The sequence below is a fragment of the Pyrus communis genome, chromosome 12 (genome assembly GCF_041283825.1).
Source record: "Pyrus communis isolate YQ-2024b chromosome 12, ASM4128382v1, whole genome shotgun sequence".
Classification (NCBI taxonomy): Eukaryota; Viridiplantae; Streptophyta; class Magnoliopsida; order Rosales; family Rosaceae; genus Pyrus; species Pyrus communis.
Window position 1 is genome coordinate 8009600 of NC_142576.1, and position 27268 is coordinate 8036867.

The 27268-nt window shown below is 38.7% G+C and overlaps 2 protein-coding genes and 2 pseudogenes across 20 annotated transcripts; 3 read left to right on the plus strand and 1 right to left on the minus strand.

Moving 5' to 3' along the window:
• The first annotated feature begins 8259 nt into the window (after positions 1-8259).
• LOC137746261 (L-type lectin-domain containing receptor kinase IV.1-like) lies at positions 8260-10498 on the plus strand. Of its 2 annotated transcripts, XM_088681006.1 has the most exons (2): positions 8260-9131; positions 9207-10498. In XM_088681006.1, the coding sequence occupies exons 1-2, from the start codon at positions 8297-8299 to the stop codon at positions 10301-10303; spliced, it is 1932 nt and encodes a 643-aa protein (XP_088537132.1). In that variant the 5' UTR covers positions 8260-8296; the 3' UTR covers positions 10304-10498. The 2 variants fall into 2 exon arrangements, with proteins under 2 accessions (XP_088537132.1, XP_068342436.2); XM_068486335.2 differs by having other exon boundaries at positions 8269-10498.
• A 1112-nt stretch (positions 10499-11610) lies between these two features.
• Positions 11611-12529, plus strand: LOC137744171 (inositol oxygenase 1 pseudogene; annotated as a pseudogene).
• A 2356-nt stretch (positions 12530-14885) lies between these two features.
• On the plus strand, positions 14886-17081 carry LOC137746183 (L-type lectin-domain containing receptor kinase IV.1 pseudogene; annotated as a pseudogene).
• Positions 17082-17622: 541 nt separating this feature from the next.
• On the minus strand, positions 17623-22470 carry LOC137740247 (uncharacterized). Of its 18 annotated transcripts, none has more exons than XM_088682016.1 (8): positions 22111-22469; positions 21941-22001; positions 20943-21602; positions 19616-19683; positions 18788-18856; positions 18388-18442; positions 18244-18310; positions 17623-17903 (listed from the first exon to the last, which is right to left on the minus strand). In XM_088682016.1, exons 3-7 carry the CDS (start codon positions 21031-21033, stop codon positions 18276-18278), a joined length of 318 nt encoding a protein of 105 aa, XP_088538142.1. In that variant the 5' UTR covers positions 21034-21602; positions 21941-22001; positions 22111-22469; the 3' UTR covers positions 17623-17903; positions 18244-18275. The 18 variants fall into 18 exon arrangements, 14 of the variants coding, with proteins under 14 accessions (XP_088538142.1, XP_088538144.1, XP_088538146.1 ...); XM_088682018.1 differs by having other exon boundaries at positions 18781-18856; XM_088682020.1 differs by lacking the exon at positions 18388-18442.
• Positions 22471-27268: the final 4798 nt, after the last annotated feature.

Consider the following 27268-nt stretch of genomic DNA (forward strand, 5'->3'; position numbering starts at 1 on the left):
AAATGGTTATTTTATGGCGATGAAATAAAGAAGTAGTGCTCAGTGCTGGAAAGTGACGTTTTTGTGCTTAATTGCGATTTTTGGAGCTCAAGATGACTTCTGATGGGTTCGTGGTCTTCTGGAGAAGTATTCATAATAGTCCATGCTTTAAATCTACCTATTTTGGGCCAGTTTTGGAGCAGATATGGGTCCAAAACGTGGCCGTGCAGATTTTGGGCTGATTATCCTAATCAATTTAGGATTATGTTTCCTAATTTATTTTAATTTATTTGGTTTCCTAGTTTTGTTCTAAGTCCTTTTCTAGGAAGGATTGCATATTCTATGTAGTATAAATAAGCCTTTTGGCTGGCCCTAGTTCTTCTTCTTGATGTGCTATTAGAGGGGAATTTGGCAAAAACTTATAAATTTTTAGACTTTATTCTACAAGGTGTTTTCACTCTTTTTCTAGTTTAATAAAAGCTCTTTTGATTTTAATTATGAATATGCGTAACTAACTTTGAATGTCGTTCCACATGTAGTAACGTGCTGCCTTCGTTTGGAGCTTTCTCAACTCTAAGTTTTTTTGCGGGGAGTGTGCCATTGACTAGGTAATTTATGATGGGACTTTGCCAATTCAGAGTTTTACTAACCTGTGACACTTCAGCTGCTGGCTCAGCCTCTATGCTTGGCTTTTCCAGATACTTTATCGGAATAGAGCGTTTGAGTTGATGGTCGAGGGTGGAGCCTAGGCCGACTAGCGCTTCCGTGTGGGCATAGTCTGCCCATGCAACTTGAGTAAAGGTGTAAGTCTGAAACACCTCAAGCTACTTTCATACCTTCTCTAGGTATTGCGCCATTCTTGAATGTTTTACTATGTATTCCCCGGTAATCTGGCTGGTGATTAGCTGGGAATCATAATGAATTGCAAGCTTTTTCATAGCCAAGTCTTTTGCCATTTGGAGGCTTGCTAGTAGGGCTTCGTACTCTGTTGTTGGATGCATTAAAGCCTACAATGATTGCTTGCTCAAGCATCGAACCATCTAGGGTAATGAACAAGCCTGCTTCTAAGCGCCATCAACGTGCAAATGCCAGAAGTCTCCGTTAGGCAAGGCAGGTGTGGCTATGGCTTGCTCGGTTGCCTCCGGAGCATCGTTGAGCCGCGATGTTGCGTCACCTAGGCTAGGCGTGAATTCTATTATGAAATCTGCCAAGGCTTGGGCCTTTATTGTCGTGTGGGGTCGGTAAACTAAGCCGTATTAGCCAATTTCCAATGCCTATTTCATTACTCGTTGAAGAAAGGTTTGCATCAATAGACCACGAGAGGAAGCAGTTGAGTATGGCTGCTCGTCTAGTCAAGCTTTAGATCTCTTTCAAGGTAATTAGAGCCTTCATTTCTAGGATTGCTTAGATCTGCTTAGGATGTGCTTTGATTCCTCGTTAGGCCATAAAGTACCCTAAGAATCTGCCTAAAGATACTCCAAACGTGCATTTAGCGGGATTGAACTTCATCTTGTATTCTTTAAGAATGTTGAAAGTTTCCACCAAGTTGCCGATGTGGTCTCATTGTTGCTTCCCATTCACCATGATGTCGTCGACGTAGACAATCATGGTTACTCCAATTCGCTTCTTGAACATCATGTTTACTAGTCGTTGGTTACATTCTTGAGGCAAAAAGGCATGACTTTGTAGCAGTTCGTGCCTCGCTTGATCACGGACGTGGTTTTCTCCTTGTCGGGCTTATGCATGGCTATTTGGTTGTAGCCAGAGTATCTGTCCAAGAAACTTAGTAGCTGGTTCCCGGAAGTTGAAACTACCAGTAAATCAATTCAGGGAACCGAATAAGGATATTTCAGGCATGCTTTGTTGAGGTCGGTGAAGTCTACACAAACTCTCAATTTTCCCTTCTCTTTCCTCATTACTAGCATTATGTTAATAAGCCATGCCGAGTGTGCAACCTCTTCTATGAACCCAGCCTCCAGTAGCTTGTCGATTTCCACCATGATCGCCACTCGCTCGAGTGCAAAGTGTCTTCTTTTTTGGATCACCGGTTTGGGAGCGAGGTCGACATGCACTTTATGGCAAGCTATCTTAGGGTCCATGCGGGGCATATCGGAAGGTGACCATGTGAAGATGTCACAATTTTCCCTAAAGAAAGCTGTGAGTTCCTCATTTTCCTTTGGTCTCAGACATGAGCCAATTCTAGTCGTCTTCTTCGATTGCTGTGGATCAAGAATGATGTACTCGGTGTCCTCTTCAGGTTTCCATCCCATCTCGTATGCTGGTGTGTTGACTTAGACACCATCTTCTTGATTTTTCTGTTGTAATTGCTATTTGGTAGCTTCGTCGTCCCTTTGAACTTTGGCAGCCTTTAAGAAGTAAATGACTTTTTCTTTGACTCCTTCAGTATTTACACAGTGCATCGTCGAGATTACGGTATCCAGCTTTATCAGCCAAGATTACCCTAGAATCCTAATGTAGAGAGACAGGTCGCTTACTATTGTGAACATTTGCTTTGAGATAACTGGCAGTGTTCTCACGTCAAGTGTAATGTTGTCAATAGCGATCGAGGTGTGTATGTTGAATCGGGTGAGTACCTTACTCGACTTTTGATTGTGTTTTCCAGTCTATCTTCTGAATTATTAATAGTTGAAGTTACTTGACCGTAATTCCATTGTCAACCATCACTCTGTCTACTATAGCGTGGGCTAGTTAGACATATATCACTAGGGCATCGTAGTGTGAGAAGTCGACACATTCGGCATCTTGCTTAGTAAAGCCAACAATGGGTTCAGGTTGAGTGTCGACTGCCTAGACCTGTGAGACTAATAGAGCCTGCTGGATCTTCCTCTTCTTGAAGTTATTAGTGCCTCCAAGTGCTCGGATTTGGAGAAAATGTCATTGATCGGGATAGTCTTGGCCGACAGCTTTTCGTCAGTGTTTGCGTTTCTTCTAGGCTGTATATCTGGCTTGTTTAAGTATTCGTCGACCTTGCCTTCTGTCACCAGCTTCTCTAGGTAATTCCTCCCATTATAGCAGTCGTCGATTATGAGACCAAGACCTCGATGAATGCGCAGTACTTGGTGTGATCCAACTTGGAGGTGTCTCCCTTGGATTGCTTCGGTAGGTGAGTGAGTTACTTGTAGGCTGCCAGTTGAACTTAAGCCGGATTAAGTGACTACTTCTCTCCATTCATCTTGATGCTTACTCCGATGTGAGGTGGAGAATGCTCCTTGTGGGCCTAGCCGCAAATGAACACTTTGTCTAGAAGGTTGTCCACGTTGATTATCAAAGTGTGGCCCCAACCATGAATGTATGCTTGTCTCTGGGCCTAACCGGGAGTTCACGCTCCTCCGCACGCTGAGACGAAAGTGTACACTTCCAGAACACTCGGTTCGTGGATGGTCGAGGGGCTACTTACTCGGACGTTGTTAGAGAGGTACGTTGTCTACCTTTGTCCTAATTTGGGACACCTCGTCTGGGGCACGATGCATCTCAATGCGTTTCAAAAGCTAATTCATCAAGGTTGTCTGCTACGCGAGGGCACTTGTCAACTCTACGACTTGTCGAGACAAATGTTGTTCGGAATTTAGGGTGGAATAGCTTGGACAGTATGCGTCTCCTTGAGTGGTGGAAGTGTAATGGACTTCGAGCGTGAGATTTAAGCTGGAATATGTCAAATCTGCATAAAAAAAAAAACCAAAAACGGGTCCGAAACACCGAAAAAAGGGTTTAAAACCCGAAAAATGGTTTGCAGACATCGCTGGAATTTTTTTTAGGCCGTCGGTGGACCGGCCGGTCCGGTTAGAATCGGGTTAGGTCAGGCAGCTGGTCGTTGGTTTTCCTGAACCGGTCTGGGTCCGGCTTGGTTTGGTCTGGGCTCTTGATAAAAGTGTATCAATCTCCCTCCCTGTCATTTAGTTTAATATAGTGTCCACCACCGCTTGGATAAAATAATGTCCATAATAACAAATCAATGGTGAAGATTAAAGCATAGAAAGAGAATCGCTAGTTAAGTTGATTAAAACAATGTGTTTTTCCTTCTACATTCAAGTTCAAATCGCATACTATAGTTTAGTTCTTTTTTTTTTTTTTTTTTTTTTTATGTTTTGTCAAACGATAAATTTTGTTAGATTAGTCACCAACGATGTTCGAACACACCGTCATGTAAGGGCTCAACTCCTGCCTCCTGTAGTTTAGTTGATGTTGTATAAAAATAAAATAGAAAAAGTATAAGAAAGAATTTTGTGAAATGGGCTTTGCCACCTCTAACAATTACAATAAATTGAACTTTCAAATGAAGTTTTGCTCGGCCCAAAGTCACAGTGCTGGTTGTTCAATTGTTCATGGCAGAGAGCTCAGCAACTTCTCAAGTTATCAACTTACAGATACTTCACCACCGCCCAATGTCACAGTAAAAGAGGTTCCGCCATTTCCTAGGGTTAGGGTTTTGGTTGAAACTCCATTATTTGATACATGTAGAAGTAGAAAAAAAACATCCTCGAGACCCTAGCTTTTTAGCGTTTTTGCTTCCAACTATTCTGCTCCATCGCCACAGATTTCATTTAAAACTATACTTTCGACATGTATATGAGTGTCACAGTGAACTGTGAAGATTCAAATTAATTGTGATGCAGGTTTCTCTCTCCTCCCATTTGCTTCATTTTACACTTTCCTAATAATATCTTTGTGAAATTTTAATGGGTAAATTACATAATACCCTTTTATATTTGAAGTCTATTACAATTCTATACAACATCTTTAAAGCATTTCACTTTCATACCTCAAGTACTATTTTATTTCAATATAATACATTCATTATATTTTTCATTCATTGGTCTGTTAAGAGCTGACATGACTGTCATATTTGTGTCACGTGGCTAAACATTTAATAAAAAATTTAAAAAAAATTTAAAAAAATTTAAATTCAAAAATTAAAAAAAAAAAAAAAAACAAAACAAAAAAACAAAATCCAAATCCTCTTTCCCAGAATCCCCACCTTTACCCTTGCCCACCCTCCCACCCCCCTTCCCCCATCACCTACAACCACTTCCCTCCCCACTACACCTCCAAATACATTCCCTATCCAAACCACTATCGCCCCCTCCCCCCACATGGCTGCCGTGTGGTTTTCTACCATCTTTCCCCACCCTAAATCCAAATTTCTAAAGCCTAACAAGCAAAACCCTTTTGCCTTGGCTTTGGCAGTTGCTGTATCTTCCTTCACCTTTTCTTTTTGCAAGCGCAAAGGCATATATGTACTCCTCAAAGCATTATGTCCATCCTTCCCCAAAAGAAAAATGGGTGGGCGGCGGCGGTGTATGATGCCGAGTCCCTGCGCTCTTCCTCCCGTCAGGCGCAGACCCACCATCCTCTGCCGCATCATCATGGTCACCGTTGCCATCTTCACCATCATGTCCATCATCTTCTTCATCTCCTGGCTCTCCCTCCTCCCTCAACTCCCCAAGTTCCGGGTCGAATCGGCCACCATCTCCCCGTTAGGTGTTGATTACCAATTCGTGCGTGAGGGAGGGAGGAAGGGTGCAGAGAGAAGAGCTTCAGACTTTGATGGACTTGATGACAGATCCAGGCTATCGTGAGAATTGATTAAAAAAAAAACCTAGAAGAGGAAGAGAGAATTGATTAAAAAAAAAACACAGAAAAGGAAAAGAGAAAAGATTGAAATTTAAAGTGGGTTTTTGGTTTTTGATTGAAGTGGGTTTTTGGTTTTTGAAATTGCGAGGTTCTACAATTCCTTGAAACTATTGGATTCTGTGGTGGGTTAGGAGAGGCTTTGGTTTTGGATTGAGATAAAATGGGTGGGTGGCTGCACTGCATCTGTTTGAGTGGTGAGGTGGGGGTGGCTCTTGTCTTTTGGGTTGATGAAATGAATAATGGCAGTGGCTTGATTAAGAGCGAGAAAGGTGGTGTGGTGAAAAATGCGGTTTGGGGAGCTTGGGAGTGGATAATCGGGATGAGATTCTCGTAGTGGTTGAAGGTCGAGAACTGAGGATTTTGGATCTGGAGATTTTGGGGGGTTTGGGGTTCGAGAGAGAGAATGAGGAAGACGAACTGGGTTTCGGCTTTTTTTTTAATTAATTATTTTAAATTTTTCTGACGTGGCAGCCACGTCTACTCTTAACAAACCAATGGATGGAAAATGTAACAGATGTATTATATTGAAATAAAATAATACTTGAGGTATGAAAGTGAAATGTTTTAAAAATGTTGTATGAGGTTGTAATTGACCTCAAACCTGAGAAGGTATTATGTAATTTACCCAATTTTAATCTATATGACTACATCGACTAGAATTTGATAGAACTACTATGGAGTTGTTTGTTTACCATTTCGTTTTTAGTTTTTAGTTTTTTTTTCCATTTCTTTTTGGAAATCTAAAACTGGAAACTCGTTTGATAACTACTTTCACCCAAAAAATGAAAACTGAAAACCAAAAGTGAAAACTACATTCTTGAGTTTTCAAACGAAAACTGAAAAACGAAAGTAGTTATCAAACTAGTTTTAAGTTTTGAAAAATTAAAAACTAAAATTTGAAAACGAATGATTATCTAACAACTTATAAATGTGAAATTTATAATCTGCATGGAAATTTTTTACTTGTTTGCTTATGTCTTGTAGTCTTGTAGATAATCAAATAGAAAGAACAGAAAATTGTTGAATTTTCAGTTTTTCGATATAAAGAAATTTGAAGAAGAGAATGTTACATAACTAAACAAGAAGCAAATATAGTAATTGTTAGATATATGTCAACAATATGTGATATAATTATATATGCTAATAAATAATAAATGCGAATAGAAAAAATTAACACAAAGTATGAACAAAACAAATATATAAAACAAACAACTTGAAGATTGAGGGTTGTGTACCGCAATGTCCTTGAAATAGAAATTTCGTCACCACTCAATACTTGTAGTTCTATGGACGTCTGCTTCACCAGAAGTCAACGATCAAGTTAGAATTCCAACACCAAAAAACTTAACTTCTGGCGAATTTTTGTGTGGTTCTCTCAATAAGAAGGTTTAGGAATGTAGAAGAAGAATTTGATATTTTCTATGTTCTAAATGTCATGCAAATGAATGTATATATATTGGGATTGTGCCTATTCGCAACAGGTATGAGAATGAGATGCGATTGTTAGGAGACATCTCTTCAGAGGGGTGCTATTTCTCTACGTTTTTTCATTGGCTTCAGACTTCAGCTGAAAAGATGAGCCTGTTCAAAAATAATTTAATTAAATTCAAAATTAATTAAAAGGCCCATCTTTTGATAATTAATTATATATTGATTATATATATATATATATATTAATCTCTACTAATTAATAAAACACTCATTGTCAATCAAAATCCTATGAAATTACCAGTTTAACCTTCTAATTAAAACATAACATGAATAAGAAATATGGGGCAAAAATGTAATTTCACACAATCAAATTTTGCTGTTTTTTTTTTCAAAGTCTTACTTACATGTAATCCTAACATATCTCTAAATAAAAATAAAAAATAAATAAATAAAACATTCTGTCACTCTCTTCCTCTCTCATTCTATTTCAAAAACAAAAACAAAAACAAAAAAATTTCTCACATTATTAATTATTAGTAAATCCCAAAGCCCAACCCCGAGGTTGAGCCCAATTTCATTCTCAAAGGTCCATTACTCCAATTACTATTTATCAAAGACAAAACCTTATAAAGTGAGAAAACCTTTTAGGAATGACCAATATGGGACAATGAAATTTCTATTCAAATTTTCCAACAATACCCCATATTCGAGTTGAAATTTCATTCAAACTCCAACAGTAGTCTCACCTTAACTGGGCCACGGAATTGATCATGGCCACTTCCTCACTGATAATTTGATCACAGTTTAGATGGTGTTGCAGACATGGAGTCTTGGAGTCTTGTCTGTTCTATGTATTAAATTGAATCGATGATCAGTCCAGCACTCGAAGACTTTCGAGTAACAGTTTTGTGCGTACGTTGTATGGAAGTACTTTTCGTCGGGGGGATGGACCAGTTACCCGTGGTGGAGGGCACTGGACACAAAAGACTACATATTTAATTATAGCGACAACGAAGACAAAGAGAATCGGGCTTTTCCAAAGAATTACAGCAGCTTTCCCACTCCCATTGATTTTCATAACTTCAGTCTTTTAATATATACCTTTGTCATATTCTGGTCTATCTGTCTACTGTCATCTCAGCTGCATTGATTTTGCTTTTATATACCTGTGGTAAGTCTTAAAACTGAGGTATATATGTACTGAAAGTCCAGAGGACTTGACAGAGAATTAAGAATGGTAGCCGTGTTTTTCAGGCTTGTAATATTTCTACTAGTAAACCTAGCAGCAGCTGAAAATGTTAGTTTCACCTACAATGGCTTCGGGTCTGCTAATCTGAACCTAGATGGCATGGCGAAGTTCACATCCGATGGTCTTTTGGCGCTTACAAATGATACTTATCAAGTCGGCCATGCCTTCCACCCCTACCTAGTAACCTTCAAGAACTCATCCAATGCCACCGTTTTCTCCTTCTCGACCACCTTTGTCTTTGCCATCAGATCCCAGTTGGTAACAATTTCAGGTGGTCATGGAATTGCCTTCGTCATTTCTCCAACAAGGGGGATGCCTGGATCTTTTCCGAGCCAGTACCTAGGCCTTTTCAATGACACTAACAACGGCAATGAAACCAATCGTGTTTTTGCTGTAGAGCTTGACACCGTACAGAATATCGAATTGGGTGACATCAACAACAACCATGTTGGGATTGATATCAATGGTTTGCACTCTGAGAAATCAGCTCCAGCAGGATATTATGCTCAGAACAATGGAGGGTTCCAGAACTTGACCCTCATTAGCGGTCAACCAATGCAAGTTTGGGTGGAATATGATGGCGCCAAGAATAGAGTCGATGTCACTTTGGCTCCAATCGTTGTTGATAAACCCCAAATTCCACTCTTGTCTTTGAAGACGGACCTTTCCATGGTCGTCAACAAGACTATGTATGTTGGCATCTCCTCATCCACTGGCTCACTCCTCACTTCTCATTATCTTCTAGGATGGAGCTTTGCAACGAATGGCCAGGCTCAAGAAATCGTTCTCTCACAACTTCCTAAGCTGCCCCAGACAGGAGGTAAAAAAAGATCTAATCTTGTGGCCATTGGCGTGCCTGTGATGTCAGTGAGTTTAGTGTTGCTAGCAATTTCAGGTCTAATTTATGGCATAAGGCGGAGGAAGAAGTTTGCAGAGCTTCTCGAAGATTGGGAGCTCGAATATGGTCCTCAAAGGTTTAAATACAAAGAGTTACATAAAGCCACAAACGGGTTTAAGGAAAAAGAGCTTTTGGGAACTGGGGGATTTGGTAAGGTCTATAAAGGCATGTTACCTTCCTCTAAAACTGAGATTGCGGTAAAGAGGGTCTCACATGATTCAAGACAGGGGATGAAGGAGTTTGTTGCAGAAATTGCTAGCATAGGCAGGCTTCGCCACCGGAATTTAGTACCACTCTTGGGATATTGCAGAAGAAAAGGGGAGCTGCTTTTGGTCTATGATTACATGCCTAACGGGAGCCTGGACAAGTACCTCTTTGACCAACCAGTGGTCACTCTCAATTGGGGGCAGAGGTTTAGAGTCATCAGAGGTGTGGCTTCGGGGTTGTTTTATCTTCATGAAGTATGGGAACAAGTTGTGGTTCACAGAGATGTGAAGGCCAGTAATGTTTTACTTGATGAGGAATTGAATGGTAGATTAGGAGATTTTGGGCTTGCAAGATTATATGACCACGGAAAGGACCCTCAAACTACTCGTGTAGTTGGAACACTCGGGTATCTAGCTCCAGAGCATACTAGAACAGGCAAGGCTACAACACAAGCTGATGTGTTTTCTTTCGGTGCATTTTTGCTTGAAGTTGCCTGTGGAAGAAGGCCAATAGGGACACAAGGTCAAGATCGAGAGATAATTCTGGTTGATTGGGTGTATTCTTGTTGGAAGAGAGGTAATATACTTGAGGCAAGAGATCCAAACTTGGGTACAGAATTTATAGTTGAGGAAGTGGAATTGGTATTCAAGCTCGGGCTTTTGTGCTCTCATTCGGTTCCTTCAGCCAGGCCAAGCATGCGCCAAGTTGTGCAGTATTTGGAGGGTGACATTCCATTGCTGGAGTTGCCACTTGATTGTCTTTCTGCCAGAGACTTAACATTTGCGCACCATGAGGGTTTCGATGATTTTGTAAAGTCATATCCGTCGTCAACGAGCAAGGGAATTTCATATGTTCCAGAGCCGACATTACTCTCAGGTGGTCGCTGACTTCGAGCAATGAGGGTTTCTTTTTCTCTCTATAACTGGAATTCATAGCGCATATAGTTGCGGCCTTGAATGTTACATGTAACCTATTAGTCTTGTAACTTGTTAGTTATATAAAAGTAATGCAGGAACAATCCGTATGTTGGTTGGGTAAAAGTAATTTATGCAAAATTATAAGTACCATGATATTCTTTTAGGGAGATAATCTACTGCAGTTAACTTGCACTGCAAGGAGAGAAAAGATTCAAAGATTTGTATATGATAAAAGGACTAAAATCAACGTTCTATTTTTTTCACTAAAATAACAAATTACATTACAAATATTCAAACAATACAACTCAGACACCAAACACGAAGCTAATAAAAGGTAACGAAACTATTGGAAGTAGTCCAATGGTTATTAGGGTTTCCTGAATACTAGGGTAGGTTTACGGTAACACTAGACAATAGGGGGATTGGTCAACTATTCTTCTTTGTTCTTTATGGGTATTGATTGTTCCCTAGGTGGTTAAGAGTTCGGTTTATCTTTGGGCTGTCAATCTTCTTAACCTTAGTTGTCAACTCCCTTAATTCAAGGAGTTGTTATTTGTCGTCCCTAAGCCACCTGTTGTGGAGTAATTCAAGGAGTCAATCTCCTTATATATTGTTGTACAATTGTAAAGAACTTATGATGGAAATACAATACAACCTTTGAAAATCAAGAGAAACTAATGTACCCAAAGGGCCAAACAAAACCAGAAAAAAGAGGTGAGCAAACAATTCCAAGCTAGTTTGTGACTGCTTATGTAAGAAGTACTTCTACTCATACGTCATTTTTTCAAAAAGTCAAAGTACTTCTTGAAAAAGCATGTGACATGTATTTCTCCATGAAGCACATTTACATCGCAGAGCTGAGGTGGTTGATCTCACACCCCAAAAATGTCAAAAAAAGAACTTCGAATATAATATCTAAAAGTTGATAAATCTTACTCTCTTTTTTTTATTCTAGCATAGGCTAAATATGGCTCAGGGAAGTACTCTATTTGGTGTATATATGTATGCTTTTTACTTCGATTTTAATCACTTTGTTTCAATGACAGCTCTTAAATCTTTCAACACTATTTGAACTTTTTTTTTGGGACTAATTGGATAAAATTGATATTTTTGTCATCCAAAGAACTTTTTAATGTGACTGTAAAAACCCACTTTCGCAATGTGGTGTGGCATAAACAACCAACAGCCTCTGTTACCTTCCTAATTAACTATCTGCTACTGCTTCTATTGTTTTTATTTGCTTAAAATCATACATCGCTTTGAGTTTTGGAGGCAAGGATGACTCTCTCTACTGAGCAGCCTGAGCTTGTGTCACAAGTGGAGAACCATAAGCTTTCTTCTGGTACCAATGAAGAAATTGCAGCATCAAGCGATGCATTCGTTGCCCCTGAAATTAATTCGTTTGGCCGGTGATTTAGAGATTACAATGCAGAAAGCGAAAGGAAGAAAAGCATGAAGGAATTCTGCGGGTGTAACCATTAGTCAAATGTACAATTTCGTGAAGAGGATGAGGGAGAAGTACAAAAAGTTGAATCGATTCAATATGAGTGTATGGCAATGTTGTGAACTCCTGAACGAGGTTGTGGATTACAGTGACCCTGACTTGGATGAAACCCAAATTGAGCACTTGTTGCAAACTGCTGAATCAATTCGGAAAGACTATCCTAGTGAAGATCGGTTACACTTGACTGCTCAAATTCATGACCTTGGAAAAGTGCTTCTTCTTCCACAATCCGTAGGACTTCCCCAATGGGCTGTTCTTGGAGACACATCCTTTAGGATATGCTTTTGATGATTCCATTGTTCACCGCAAGTATTTCAAGGACAAACTGGACTACAACAATCCTTCCTACAACACCAAATGTGGAATCTACTCACAAGGGTGTGGACTCGAAAATGTGACCATGTCATGGCGGCACGACGACTATATGTACTTGGTCGCCAAGGAGAATGGAACAACACTGCCTCAGGCTGGCTCGTTCGTCATCCGGTATCACTCGTTTTATCCTTTCCATAAGGCAAGGGCATATAAACACCTGATGAACAAGGAGGATGACGAGAATCTCATGTGGCTTCAAAATATTCAATAAATATGACCTATGCAGCAAGAGCAAAGATCGAATTGATGTCGAAAAAGTTAAGCCATATTACTTATCTCTTATTGACAAGTATTTCCCGGCGAAGCTTAGATGGTGATTGTCTACATATATGTGGAGTTCTACTCTCTTTTAGCAATGTACATTTATGATCGATTGTATCGACTTTGAAGAGTTGTATTATATGCTAGGTGTACTCATATCATATACACAAATAAATAAACAAGGATTGAACTCTTCAATCTTCAACACGCCAGCTTTTCTGTGTGTTTTGCAATTCGCCTCCAGCTACTTCCGCTAGATCACCTTAAAATTCCTCTGAAAATATTTTTCTACATGCAGGTTCCTCTCTGTCCTTGTAGTTTTTATGAACTCTTAATTTCTTTGTGAGATCTGATATCTAGATGATAATGGAGCATTCCTTGACGATTTTTGCAATTTACATGGAAATTTCCAACTTTTTGTGGAAGGATACGAGAATTCTACGTCGGAAAATTGTCAAAAATAAGTGTGACTTAAGTTGAGTGGTTCAATTTCAAATTACATTATGATTTTTTTGAGATAACCTGCAAATTAGGAGACAATATCGGTGTAGTTAGTAATAAGTTGCTCACATGTCTCTCGGAAATCTAGGCACTTCTTTTGTTTATGTTTTGATAGATAATAATTTAAACAAACGAATATTAAAGTAAGAAAAATTGAGAGAATGGTTTTTCATTTTTGTTTGCGTTACCACAAGTAAAGGAATTGTACCGCCATGGTAGGCCCAACTTAACTGGCTTGGAATTGATCATCATAGAGATAGTAATTTAAAAATGTTATCTTTTATCTAGCGATTAAGAAATGTATCATTAGTCATCTTTTGATTTGATATGAAGAATGTAGAATAAGTAAATGCGTTTTCAATCGTTAATATCAAATATAAGGATAAGTGACTATAAATCCTTAGTCACTTAGTGACCAAGAAAACGACTCTCAAAAGTAACTATATAAGATGAGTTAGGAGTCTTGTTCCTTTCTTTTTTATTGTCAATAGAGTCTTGTTCCTTTCTTTTTATGTTCAACGGAGTCTTGTTCCTGTCTAGGGTCTTATCTTGGTCCTACGTTGTATGGTGAAGAATTACCTTCTCATGGCTGGAGGTTGCACCTACACAATCACATATAAAGTCTGAATTAATTTGAGTTGAGAAGTTGCGTACGGTGGTAGGCAGTGGACAGTTTGGGATCTGTTTTATTCTGCTACACAAAGACAACACATTTAATTGGTGAGACAATGAAGGGACAGCTCAACTAAGCTGCATTGCTTAGAGCAGTTCCACCGTGGTGTATTACCCGGTGGACTAGCGATGGAACAGGGCCAAATAGGCCGGGGGATAAGGTCCAGCGTATGCCAGCCCGAGGGACAGGCCAGGCCCGAGCGACAGGCCCGGCAGGGATTGCCAGCCCGAGAGCCCGAAGGGAATGTGACGTGGGCTGACGTCAGGACGACGTCAGCCATAATATAAAATTAATATAAATATAAAATATTAATATAAATTTAATAAAAAATTTAAAAAAATGAAAACCCAGAACTCGGGCTCGCCGGAGTTCGTCGCCGATACACCCACAGACAAATGGCAAAGACTAAACCCAAGGATTTCAACTTGAAACACATAAAAAACCAGATAATAACTCAAGCAATTGAAGTAGTGCAATAACCTCATCTGGGTTTGAGCAATGGAAGCTTGAAGCTCTCGGCTTCAATGGTGGATCACCCAAATGGTGCTCTGATGATGCATGCAAGGATATATTCGACTTCCTCTCAACCAGGGGATTGAGATTTCAAAGTTTGTTTGTTTGATTTGCTTCAGTTTCGAATAAGAAGAAGGATGAAAAGGAAAAGGAAGGATATATGGATCGGAATCTGAGCTTATGCCTTGGCGTTGGTCCATTTTGTGATTCGTGTGTGTGTGTGTGTGTGTGAGAGAGAGAGAGAGAGAGAGAAGGAATAGGAAAAGGAAGAGTTTCTGGAAAAAAAATGAAAAGGAAGAGTGTTGTGGAAAAAAGTGTGTGTGTGTGAGAGAGAGAGAGAGAGAGAGAAGGAATAGGAAAAGGAAGAGTCGGTCCTATATGAGAGAGAGAGAGAGAGAGAGAGAGAGAGAGAGAGAGAGAGAGAGAGAAGGAATAGGAAAAGGAAGAGTTTCTGGAAAAAAAATGAAAAGGAAGAGTGTTGTAGAAAAAAGTTGAAACGGAAGAGGAGTAGGAAAAAGGCAAAAGGAAAAAAAATTAAAAATTATTTTGTATTATTTTATAAATAAAAAAATACTAATATTTTATTATCAATTGCCAAGGTTATTTAGTGTAGGGATGCAGATGCAAAAGACGATTACTGTTCATTAAGGGCAATTACTATTCACCAGGTGGATTGAATAGTGAATTGTCTGGGGAAAGGCTCTCACGTTGGAGTTGCTCTTATAACAAAATTCCTAGAGGTTATGGAGAGAACTAAGAATGGCAGCCATGTTTTTCAAGCTTGTAATACTCATACAAGCAACCCTAGCAGTAGCTCAAAATGTTAGCTTCATCTACAATGGTTTCCGGTCAGAATATCTTAGCTTAGACGGTGTAACCCAGTTCACACCCAACGGTCTTTTGATGCTTACGAATGACTCTCAAGAGATAAAGGGCCATGCCTTCTACCCCAACCCAGTCACCTTCAAGAACTCATATTCTGATACCAATGCTTTCTCATTTTCTACGACATTTGTGTTCGCTATCAGGTCGGTGCTTGCAACTGTGAGCGCTCATGGAATGGCCTTCGTTATTGCTCTGAAAAGAGGGATTCCCCAAGCTCAACACAGCCCTTTCCTAGGCCTTTTCAATCGAACCAACAATGGCAATGTCACCAATCATATTTTTGCCGTAGAGCTAGACACTACCAAGCAGATCGAGTTCAATGACATCAATAACAACCATGTAGGAATTGATATTAATGGTTTGAACTCTGTGAAATCTTCTACCGCAGGATACTATGCTGAAAACAATGGTGGGTTTCGGAACTTGTCCCTCACCAGTGGTCAAGCAATGCAAGTTTGGGTGGAATATGATGGTACCAAGAAGCAAATCAATGTCACGTTGGCTCCAGTCAGTGCTGGTAAACCCCATGCTCCACTTTTATCTCTGAAACATGACCTTTCCCCAATCCTACACAAAACCATGTACGTTGGCTTCTCATCCTCCACCGGTTCTCTTCCTACGTCTCATTATGTTTTGGGCTGGAGCTTTAAAATGAATGGGCAAGCTCAAGAACTTGTTCACTCACAACTTCCCAACCTGCATAGGATAGGAGGTAAAAAAGTATCTAAGCTTTTAACCATCGGTGTGCCTGTGATGTCTGTGAGTTTGGTTTTGCTAGCAATTGTTGGCATTATGTATGCCATAAGAAGGAAGAGGAAGTTTGCAGAGCTGCTTGAAGATTGGGAGCTTGAGTATGGGCCTCAAAGTTTTAAATATAAAGAATTATATGTTGCTACAAAAGGGTTCAAGGAAAAGAAACTTTTGGGAAGGGGGAGATTTGGTAAGGTTTATAGAGGCATATTACCTGCCTCTAAAACTGAGGTCGCAGTGAAGAAGGTCTCACATGAATCGAGGCAAGGAATGAAGGAGTTTATGGCAGAAATTGTGAGCATTGGCCGCCACCGTCATTGAAACTTAATACAACTTTTGGGATATTGTAGAAGAAAAGGAGAGCTTATTTTGGTCTATGACTACGTGCCTAACGGAAGCCTAGACAAGTATCTCTATGACCAACCAGTGGCCACTCTTAATTGGAGCCAAAGGTTTAAAGTCATCAGAGGTGTGGCTTCAGGGTTGTTATATCTTCGTGAAGAATGGGAGCAAGTTGTGGTTCATAGAGATATCAAGGCGAGTAATGTATTACTAGACGGGGAATTGAATGCTAGGCTAGGAGATTTTGGCCTAACAAGATTATATGATCACGGAACAGACCCTCAAACTACTCATATTGTAGGAACACTTGGGTATCTAGCTCCAGAGCATACAAGATCAGGCCGGGCCACAACACACACCGATGTGTTTGCTTTCGGGGCATTCTTGCTTGAAGTTGCCTGTGGAAAAAGGCCAATAGAGCTAAAAGGTCCAGCTCAGGATGTGATTTTGGTCGACTGGGTGTTTTCTTGTTGGAAGAAAAACAGTATTCTTGAGGTAAGAGATCGAAAGTTATGCACGGAATTCGTAGCTGAGGAAGTGGAACTGGTGTTGAAGCTTGGGTTGTTATGCTCTCATTCAGATCCTTCAGATAGGCCAAGCATGCGCCAAGTTGTGCGGTATTTGGACTGTGTCATTCTTTTGCCGGAGTAGTCAGTTCTTGCGCATCCTTCCAGTGGCTTAGTGTTTGCGCCCCATGAAGGTTTTGATGATTCTGCAAAGCCATATCCGTCTTCTTCAAGGACGGGGTTTTCTTCTGTTGAGTCGACACTTCTCTCAGGCGGTCGCTGACTGCTCTAAGCAATTAGGATTCTGTTGCAAACTGGTATTCGCATAAAATAAAGGGTGCAAACAATATGTATGTATAGCTTTTTCTTGATAGCTTGTCAATGTAATATATGTTCATCTACTGATTTGCAATATAGACCTAGCTATTTGCTTGTTAATTTGTCAATCTTCTTTCGTGTTTTATACACTTAACTTAAAAAATCATTGCATAACGAGCCCGCTCAAAATTGATAAAAGTCGGATTATTTTGAAGTCACTGGATAGTTTAATCACTATGTTTCGGTTTATAATGCTCTTTTAATAACTAGTTAGTATGAGATTTTGGGCTTGTTACTATATGACCATGGAGCAGACCCTCAAACTACCCATATAGCTGGAACATTTAGATATCTAGCACCCAATCATACAAGATTAGGCCGGGCTACAACAAGCATTGGTGTTTTACTGTACACTTTACTACTTTAGTGTATTTGCTTCTTGAAGTTGCCTCTGAAACAAGGTCAATAAAACTAATCCGTCCTATTCCTGGTTCCTCAATAATTAATTTTATCTTCGAGCTTCTCTTTATTGACCTTGTTTCAAAGGCAATTCAAGTAGGCAGTTAAAATAATCCTTTCAAAATAGAGGAGTACTAGGATTCATGCCCGCGCGATGCGATAGGTCGAAAACTTTGTCATGTAATTAACAAATACATACAAAAAAGGGCAAGTAAAGAGTCCATGAATTTCCATAGTGTACCAAGTTAGTAGAAATGTACTCCAACATGACCAGGTCAAAAGGAGATTCCTTCGCTCTCAATATGGTTTATCAAAAGTAGTGTCTTATTTCTTCAAGTCAAACGTGTTGGACAACACCAATCACAACTACAAATACTAACAACTGTGCAAAAGAATTATAAAAACACTCATGTACCATGTAAGAACAAACCTCACAATTAGTCTTAAGAATTGTTTTTCCAAAGAGACCCATTACAACGCGATCTGAAAGAAAACAAAACATGAATAATATCAAAGAAAGTACATTTTCTCTGTCAAGTAAAATATACGGCAGGTAATGAACAAAATACAAAGTTCTTAGCTTTAATTTAATTATTATCAAATATTGAGGGAAATTAACAACTACCCAGAAATGTTTGCTCAAAATTAATTGATAATATGAATAATTTAATTACACAACATTTACAAAACCCAAAGTTCTTAGCTTAATTTGATCTTACCATTTAAGTGGAAGAAGTAAAAAATTACACATAAATGTTTGCACACAATTAATTGATGAAACAACCAATTGGGCAATCAAAAATTGCAGATGAAGAAATCATACGAATGGGTTTCCATTAATTTTGATATCGAAGTTTAACTTTTTGAGTCACTTGCTCCAAATCGTTCTCCTGCCAAAAACATAAACAAACCCCCAAAATAAGGAGCTCTGTTGGTTCCCAAATATTAACAACTATTTCACGTGTACCTTTCATGAAACAGGTGGTGATCACTGCTACTAAGCAGGATTGAAGATTGAGTATCTGATTATTATAGGAATTAGAAGTGATCTTCCAGACAATATCAAATACACAGGGATAGGCAATCAAACTAATGGTGCAGTGAAGACAATAAAACATGACCTACTACTCCCTCCCTCTCTCTCTGTGCAAAGGCGGCATGGCTCTCATTCACCAAACCCTCATCGAATGACAGCCACCTAGACCCATCCCAATCCGTCCCAAAACCGTAGGACAAAATTAACCTTCCTAACTTAGCATCATGACCGCTTCGGATCTAAAAACTTTTGGCACAGAGAGTGCACATGCATAATTAAAATTCACAGATCTAGTGCATGCATGCATACATTAGTAAAGGGTACATTTTACCTTGTGTCCGAGATACTTAAGTCGTGTGCTCTCCATTTTCCAAACAGACTTGAGTGTTGCAGTAGCGTCCTGCAAAGAAATCACAGATACATTAGCTGGAACAGAGAATAGACATATTTTTTTGTTTCAGACCGCAGATCCAAGAACCACACTTATTTCACCGATTCTTGGTTATGGACAGAAAAGGGAAGCAAGGGAATGGATGTTTACCTTTGGAATTTTTGTACTCTCTAATGAAAGAGGGGAACCCAGAATGAAAAACAAACCAAAGGGCAAACAAATAAATAGACGCCCAGAAAATCCCCCAACTGATTAAAAAAAATAAAAATAAAAATAAAAATATGAAAAACCAAAAACCATGCTGCCTAACCTAACAAAACAGTACAAAAAGATTTGGAAAATTTTTTTTTGGGCTTTTCAATCACCACATTCACGCAGATATAAATGCAAGAAACAATAAAAAAACAGAGATTTTAGTACAAAATGTAATTGAAAAACACACTTATCTGAACATGCAATAGAGTATGGACGATGAAGAGTGAATCCCGGACTAAGGGACCATACTCGCGCCTGTTCACCATCACCCCTCTCTCTGTGTTTTTCTCCCTGAAATCCCGATGATCCCCCTCTGTTTCACCGTCACACTCTCACTCACTGAATCAAAGATCGACATTGACATCCTCACCCCTCCCTCTTTCCCCCCCCCTCTCTCTCTCTCTCTCTCTCTCTCTCTCTCTCACAGAAATAAACTAAATGAACAAAGTCCCTACCCCATCCCAATCCGTCCGAAACCCTACGGACAAAATTACCATCCAACCCCCATATCACCTGACGGCAAGATCTGAACCCTTGACGGGGTAGTGTGGTCATTTTGACTCCCAAACTGTAGTGATCCCCTGCAAAAGAAACCGGCAAACAAAGAAAAAAGAACAAACGATGAGCAATAAAACTCACAGACCATAATACACAAAATTCCCTATAACGTAAATTGATAAAGCATTTTACCCAATCCAATTGAATTCCTGATCACAACACATAAGATAAACTAATAAACGATTTTATCCAAACAGCCATTTAATTTTAAACATTTAAAACCGAAGAGAACCAAATGCACATATTTGGGAAAAAAATGGAGTGTTTTGAGTATCTAAATCTCACCCTCAACACTTTAAAAATGCAGTGGTCCCAATGGAAAGAGAACTTGCAAAACGGTGTCCCAGCACAAACACAACATATAAAACAAACAAACGAAGACAAAAAAAAAAAATTTAAAAACCAATAATGAACGATAAAATTCAAAAATCCTAGGATACAAAACCACAAACGACATAAAAATTAGTAATAAAAATTATGAAAAAACAGACACCGCTTGACACCAAATGCTTGACGCCAATGACGACCCCAAAGGCAAGAAAAATCCCAAGCCAGTTAAGAAAAAAAATAGTCCATTCCTCTGTCATATTCTTTTCCCCTGTTTGCTACCCCTAATCCCAAATGTGTCTTCGATGCTCTTTGTCCCCTTTTTCTCTCACCCTAATATCTCACCTGCAAAATCTTAACGCTGCTGCCTTCCCCCACCAACAAACCCTCAACACCCTGTAATGTTATTTTCTTCCAAATCTATAACAAAAAATGCATGCATAAACACGGTAGAAATTTGCAAAAACCCACAACACAACCTAACTAAAAATCTCACGAATTAAAAGTTTCGCCCAAAAGAATCCCCCATCTCTCTTATCAAATGAAAACTCCAAAAGCAATTCAATGGTTGATAACAACCCATTTAAAATTGAACCCAAAAAATTTAAAAGCTTCTCTCACATTGATTAGTCGTTCATTCTGCACCTGAATTTTACTAATTCTACGTTAAGAGTTCTATGTACAACTCAAAAAAGCAGATTTTAACAACTAAAAGGACGGACAGTAACACCACATGACCGTGTTATGATAAAAAATGATAAACAAAGATTCGCTCAAAAAGCAGAGCGTAAGAAAACTCCCATAAACAAAGATCAGGATCTCTTCATCCGAATTATAAGTATTGTATATAAGTCTTCAAATACAGGACTAATGTGTTATAAGTATGGTGTGTGAAAAGCATTTACATAACGTTGTTCCAAATCAATAGTTGGACAAAATAAAGTATTTACATAACCTTGGCTGCCATAAGTCATATCCGGCAGCTGCTTCAGCCACACCCACTGGAATTCAGGTTGAGTGCATTTCATTCGAAAATCCATCACCATGAAAAATGAAAACAAAAAATCAATTCAAATCCAACATATCCAACAACCCAAATATTATAATAATCTAATCAGACAATAAACAATTAGAGATGAATCTCAATTACCATAAAGAAATGAGGGGTTGTCTGGTAGAAGCTAGTTCAAGCTTCATCAAATATATAGAGGATGATCAAACAATCAGAGACTAAAGTCAATTACCTTTCCCGTTCCCGGAAAATCAATTCCAGGCCCGCTATGAAATATTAGAAGGTCCGTAAACTCATAAGGCTAATATAGTAAATTAAGTCTCCATCTATCCCTTGCAACGCAAAGCAAAAGAAAACCCCTCCTTTTCATAATCCCATACAGGGTGAGGTTAACACTTACAGAGAGGGAAAATGGCTCATCACTTATGCCATATTTATTGTCTAACATACCTTGAACTGCCAACTCCACCATTCCCTAGGCCAGCAGATGCCATACCGACGTCTGATCACTTCACTACTGCAACACAACAGATGATGGTACTAATTCCCCTCCTCGCAACACTTCCTGCTCCTACGTCCACTCCCATCCAAGCACCTATCTTTCTATTAAACAACATAAAAATTCAAATTCAAATTCAAATTTCTTTCCACAAAAGCATTAATCAAAATTAAAATTCATAAAACATAGAAATTGAGTTGAAATTGCTGAAACAAAATTCAAATGAAAATTTTTTAAAATTGCAGAGTCAGTTAATTACTTAATTTAGCTCGGATCCACACCAAACTCACTCCAATTTTTTAAAGTAAGCACCAAATACAAATACAAATTTAAAAACCATCGCTGATCCTCCGAAATGAATCGGACTCCAACAAAACAATTAATTTTCGGCATTTTCAAACGCAATACATCCAAAATTCAGAAATCGGTTCGGACGACTGACCTGCAAGCGTTTCGGGGAGGCCTGGAAGCAGAGCTCGCGCATTTTAAATTCCGCTCCGCTCCTGGAATTTTTTAGATTTGAGCAGAAAATTTGGAAAGGAGAAGAATTTGATCGGAGAGAGGGAAAATTCAATCTACTTCAGGATCAAACACTAAAGTACAAAACTTTACGTTTTCCCTTCTCAAATCTGACATCTTCGAGAGCTTCGCCCTACTTTTGATGGTCGTATCTGAGTTCATTTGTGGGTGTCGGCGACTTGCAAGGACGGTGGATCCACGAAAAGGAGGTTGGTTCGTGGGCGGGAGGAAAATTCGATATGGGTTCGTGTGAAGGTGCATCAGTGATTATTCAACGGATTTAACTGAGATGATGAAGAGGAATGGGGTGAGCAGCGCTGGGGCTAGGTTGAGAGAAATGGAGAGAGAAGTCTCTCGAACTTGATAGGAAATGAGAGAGAAGTCTCTCGAATTTGCTAGGGTTGTAGGAAATGAGCTCAGAGCGAGAAAAGGAAAGGATGGGGGATTTGATGGATGGTTTCTGAGCTAGATAGAGTCGGTAGAGAGAACGCGGGAAAGAAAAGGCGGTGGCAATTTTGTAAATAAAGTCAAATTTGGCTCAAACCTACGGATACAATTACCCCCTAACTTTTAAGAATTACCTTCCCAGCCCAGCCCAGATTTGATGGTTTTGTTGTAAATAGCATGAAATCGAGGGGCAAACAATTGACTGTAGTCATGAACAGTGCCAATTCCCCTTTAACTTTAGAATAGATAATAAGTAGGTAAGTATAGATACCTTTTATATATAATTGATTGGGTATTTTTCCAGCTATCGACTGTGACGTTATAGAGAATTTAAAGGGGTGTAGTCAATTTGGATTTCAGAGGATTTTAAAAGATTTTATAAGTAGTAGATTTCAAAGGATTTTAATAAGTTCTATGATTTTATATGGATTTTAGTAGATTTATATGGATTTGTCTTATAAATTTCCATGGATTTTTATGGATTTCTTAGGATTTCAAAAGATTTTAACCTGTACAAACTCTTGCCAAATGTCATTGTTGAGAAGAAAATGCCCAAGTTTTGCTATAGTGAAAATTGTTTTAATTCATGGCCCAAGTTTGGCTTACTTCTGCGGCAATTTGGTAACAACCATCAGCTCAAATAGAAACGCTTGAATGCGACAAGGAAGAAAAGTATTCATGGCAAGGAAGAAAAGAAACATAAACAACTTACATTAAAGCAAAGAAAGAGTCAGCTATGACTACTCTAATGAAAAAAAAATGAAAGAACCGTTAACCATTTTTGTAACTAATAAAAAGTGATTTGCGTTCATAATCTTAGGTACTGATTTGAAACTTATACTCTTTAACATTTTTTTTTAGAAAAAAAGGTACGAAAATATGCACAATTAGAACTTGTTAGAAATTTTAAACGAAAAATAAAAATAGTGAATGCTAAAACGACAACAAGCGGTAATAAACCACAATTTGATGGCACCTTATTATACGATTAGGGTGCATTTGTTATATCGAATTATTTCGGACTGGACTAGTTTCATGTACTAAGTTGGATTGACTTAAAAATAGACTACGTTGGACTGATTTAGTGAAGTGTTCCAACTAAGAAGCAGGATTACTAACAAACTCTGAAATTATATTATTTAAGCCATATATGCTAATTCAGACACTCAAATGCCTTTTCAGACACTCAAAATTCAGACACATAAATGCCTTTTCAGACACTCAAAAAAAATTTCCTTCATCAACCATGCTTTCATCGAACTCCCATTTGCAGAAAAATCACTTTAAAATCTCCAATTCCTCCTAATTGCCATTTCATTTTCTTTCGATTTCTTTCTTAATTTTTTCACCAACCAAACACCTTTCAAAACCCCCAATTCCTACTAATTGCTTACCTTATTTGTCGCACCAGATTCAGATCACAGTTCGCTGAATTTTCATGACAGAACGCGACTGATGGGGGAGAATCAGTGGAAGCAAGCGTTTGTGAGGTTGAGAGAGCGATGTGTGTGTGTGTGTGATCTAAGATAGCAAAAGACTCGTCTTTACCATCGTTTAGGTCAACCCAGCAGGAGACCCTAAATCAACCTGGGTTTTACGGGACATTGGAGATCGGTGAGAACTGTTTATGATTTGGTCAATAGAGAAGGAGGCTGCAGCTGCTACTCATTTACGAAGGAGAATGATTGGGTTGGCTACTTGCAGACGATGGAGACGGGATTAACAATCCGTAGTTTTTTGGCGGTCTCTCTAAGACCTCCTAGTGAGCAATTTAGTAGATGCGAGTCCTCCTTTATCCCATTAAACTTAGTCTAGCATATAACAAACACATGCCTACACTAATATCTAATTCAGTCCAGTTCGATTAAACTTAACAAGGCCAAACAAAAGTGCCCTTGGTTACCCTCGAATTCAAATTTTAATTAAAAATTGTTAAACGGTTTTGTTGGTACATATTTTCTAATAATGTATGTAAATTTGTTTTTGTGGGTAGAGTCACCAAGTTTATACTACTTGAAAAGATTCTCGATTACTCAAAGATGGACCATTAACCATGTTCATGTATGACATACTTAGGCATAGCTAAGTGGTTAAATTTGTGTAAACCCTTCTCCAATTAAGTTTTAATTTTCATCCCCAAGTGGGTAGGGTGTTGGTATTCTTTCTACCTAGGCATTCCGGGTTTGAAACTCCCTTCTCTTGTAAATTCTTATATTATTTTTGAATCATCTCCCTCTTCATAACAACAACAACAACAACAACAACAAAAAGAGTTTGAATCTCCCTCAACATTTATTATATTTAAAAATATAAAAAAAAAAGAGTTTGAATCTCCCTCCCTATCATTTAGATTAATTTAGTGTCCACCACCGCTTGGATAAAATAATGTATGTGGATGCAATCTTCCTTTGACGAAAATGCACATGCAAAATAATAACACCTAAGATTAAGGTCAAAAGCCTCATGCACCCAAAATGAATGGGGGGTGGGGGGGCTTTGGCCAAAGAATCTCCAATGCCAAAGTTATAATTCTGAAGAGAATGTGTTTAGGAGTTTGTAGGTAGCAAATGACTTAGCATTTTAGTGGGATGAGTGGGGTATTTATAGGAGAGTGGCCGACCCTTAGGGTGAGGAGTAGCCGGCCCTTTATGGTGAATTTGGGTGAATAATTGCAAGATATTATGTGAAATAATATCTTGAAATTAACATGGCAATTATTCCTAATGTAAATAGGAAGTTTTGGGAGTTACCTTTTGAATAAAATAAAATAAGTGATTTATAAGGAGTGATGAGAGGAATATGAAATAAATTCCATATTGTGATCACCTTTGACTCTCCATTGATTGAGTTGTTATTGTCCAAGGCATACGTGTGGGAATCCCCGTGTGCCTCGAGGGTAGTCTCGTCTTTTTCACCCAAAAGTCCACGTGTCGCCTCCCTAACTTTTTGGATTATTTTTGGCTCTACAAATGCCCCACACCTGCTGGGTTGCTCGTAGGAAATGGCAATAAGTGTAGAGATCTCCAACTGCTTAGGGAAACATAAGATTGTTTCCTAATTTGATGCAAATTCTCACTTTGACTTGGAATTAGATTCTTCTAGGAAAGAGAAATAAATAGCCACCAAGCTTATTTAAGCCTACCTTAAGTAGGGGATTAAATTAACTTCGGAGGGTAATTATTTATCCCTACAAGAAAGAGAGAAAGCTAGAGGATATTTGTTCCCCCTCCTGTCACACCCCGAACCTGGAGTCAGTGGGACCCCACGCCCGGTGCACGAATAAAAGTAAATATAGAACTAAAACGTAAAATAAGAACTTCTTTTATACAAGTAACTATTACAAAATCCTTAAGTAACTATTACAAAATCCTTACAGAGTACAAAAATAAGGAAAAATCTTAAATCCCTTGTCTAACCCAAACTCAACTCCTCTAACACCTGTCTTATCAAATAACTCATCTGTAAAATAAAGGGTGAGGGTGAGCAACAAGTCACTCAGTGAGTAAAATATGTAATATGCCAGTCAAGCAATGTCATTTTAGTTACTATGGAAAATACAGTAATAATATCAAATCAATATGCATGTAGTGCCATATCACATAATCCCTTTACGTGTTCATTATATCCTTCATAAATAGTAACTCACCACGTGACTCCTATTGGCCATTCTGCTCTAATGTCTCCATGTGCAGTTTTCATTTATACCTTAGATTAATGCAACACTCAAGTTCTCATGCTCCATGAACAATTCCAAATATCCACATATCACTATATTAATAATTCTGAAAGTATTTCCACAAATCCAACATACTTGACTTGAAATAGAGATATTTGAAAATAAGTATAATTTGCAACACATTACATAAACCACTCACCTTGATATTCCAAGCTTTGACAAGATAACCCTATTAACAATCTCCACACACCAAACCCCTAATTTTAACGGATGTTCCAGGATGAATACGAACCAAATGGAGTAACAACTCCTTGTTTTTGGGGCTCTCAGAGCTCTCAGCGTTGATAGGAGCATATTTATGCAACTTAGTTAGCTTGTTTTCTTGCATTTACATAGTTAATTTCTATTTATTATAGTGATTTAAGCTATTTTCGTATGTTTGTAGGTTCAAATGGCAAAGTTGGCAAGAAAGAGCATTTTGGAGCATTTTAGAGCAGTTTTGGGCTTAGAATGGATAGCATAAGTATGGCGCAAGGTGGATGGACGAATTTGAAGATCAAGAGAGGCTAGGAATGTGCTTAATATCTGGAGAAACAAATTTGGAAGCATTGAAGATAATGAATCAGCTACAAAGAAGGAACATTATCCAAATTACCTTATCTTATCCAAACCTTATCTTATCTTATCTTATCCTAATCCTAATCCTATCTTACCTTATCTCCAGCTGTAAGGAGGATTCCTTATCACATTAAACCACTTCCCATCTAATTTAAGGAGTCTTAAAATCATGCAAACAAGTAAACCTTTTCCCCCTAGGAACCTGCCGCACCTTTCTCTCATTTTCCTCTTTGGTTTCTACCATATAGATGACCTTTTCCTTATGGATTTGAAGTGTTAAAATCCTTTTCCTAAGCTACTTTTGTGCCGCACCTAAGCCTATAAATATATGTCTATGCCGTATAATTCAATCACCACCCTCTACCATCAGGTCACCACACCTCAAGAGCCTAAATTCAGAAAATCCCCATTGTGCCGCAGCAAGGAAGGAAGGAGGATCCACCTGGAGCCGTGCTTGCCATTCAAGACGTTGGATTGTTGGAGCGTTTCTAGGTGTATTCTATCTTTGTT

Excerpts from the sequence above, each read along its gene's own strand:
- LOC137746261 (XM_068486335.2), top strand. The coding sequence starts at position 8,297 with ATGGTAGCCGTGTTTTTCAGGCTTGTAATATTTCTACTAGTAAACCTA.
- LOC137740247 (XM_088682008.1), bottom strand. The coding sequence starts at position 21,033 with ATGGTGATGGATTTTCGAATGAAATGCACTCAACCTGAATTCCAGTGG. Across the intron at positions 19,684-20,942 it reads TATGACTTATGGCAGCCAAG|GGGATCACTACAGTTTGGGA; the intron begins GTTATGTAAATA and ends TTTCTTTTGCAG. Across the intron at positions 18,857-19,615 it reads GGTTCAGATCTTGCCGTCAG|GACGCTACTGCAACACTCAA; the intron begins GTGATATGGGGG and ends ATTTCTTTGCAG.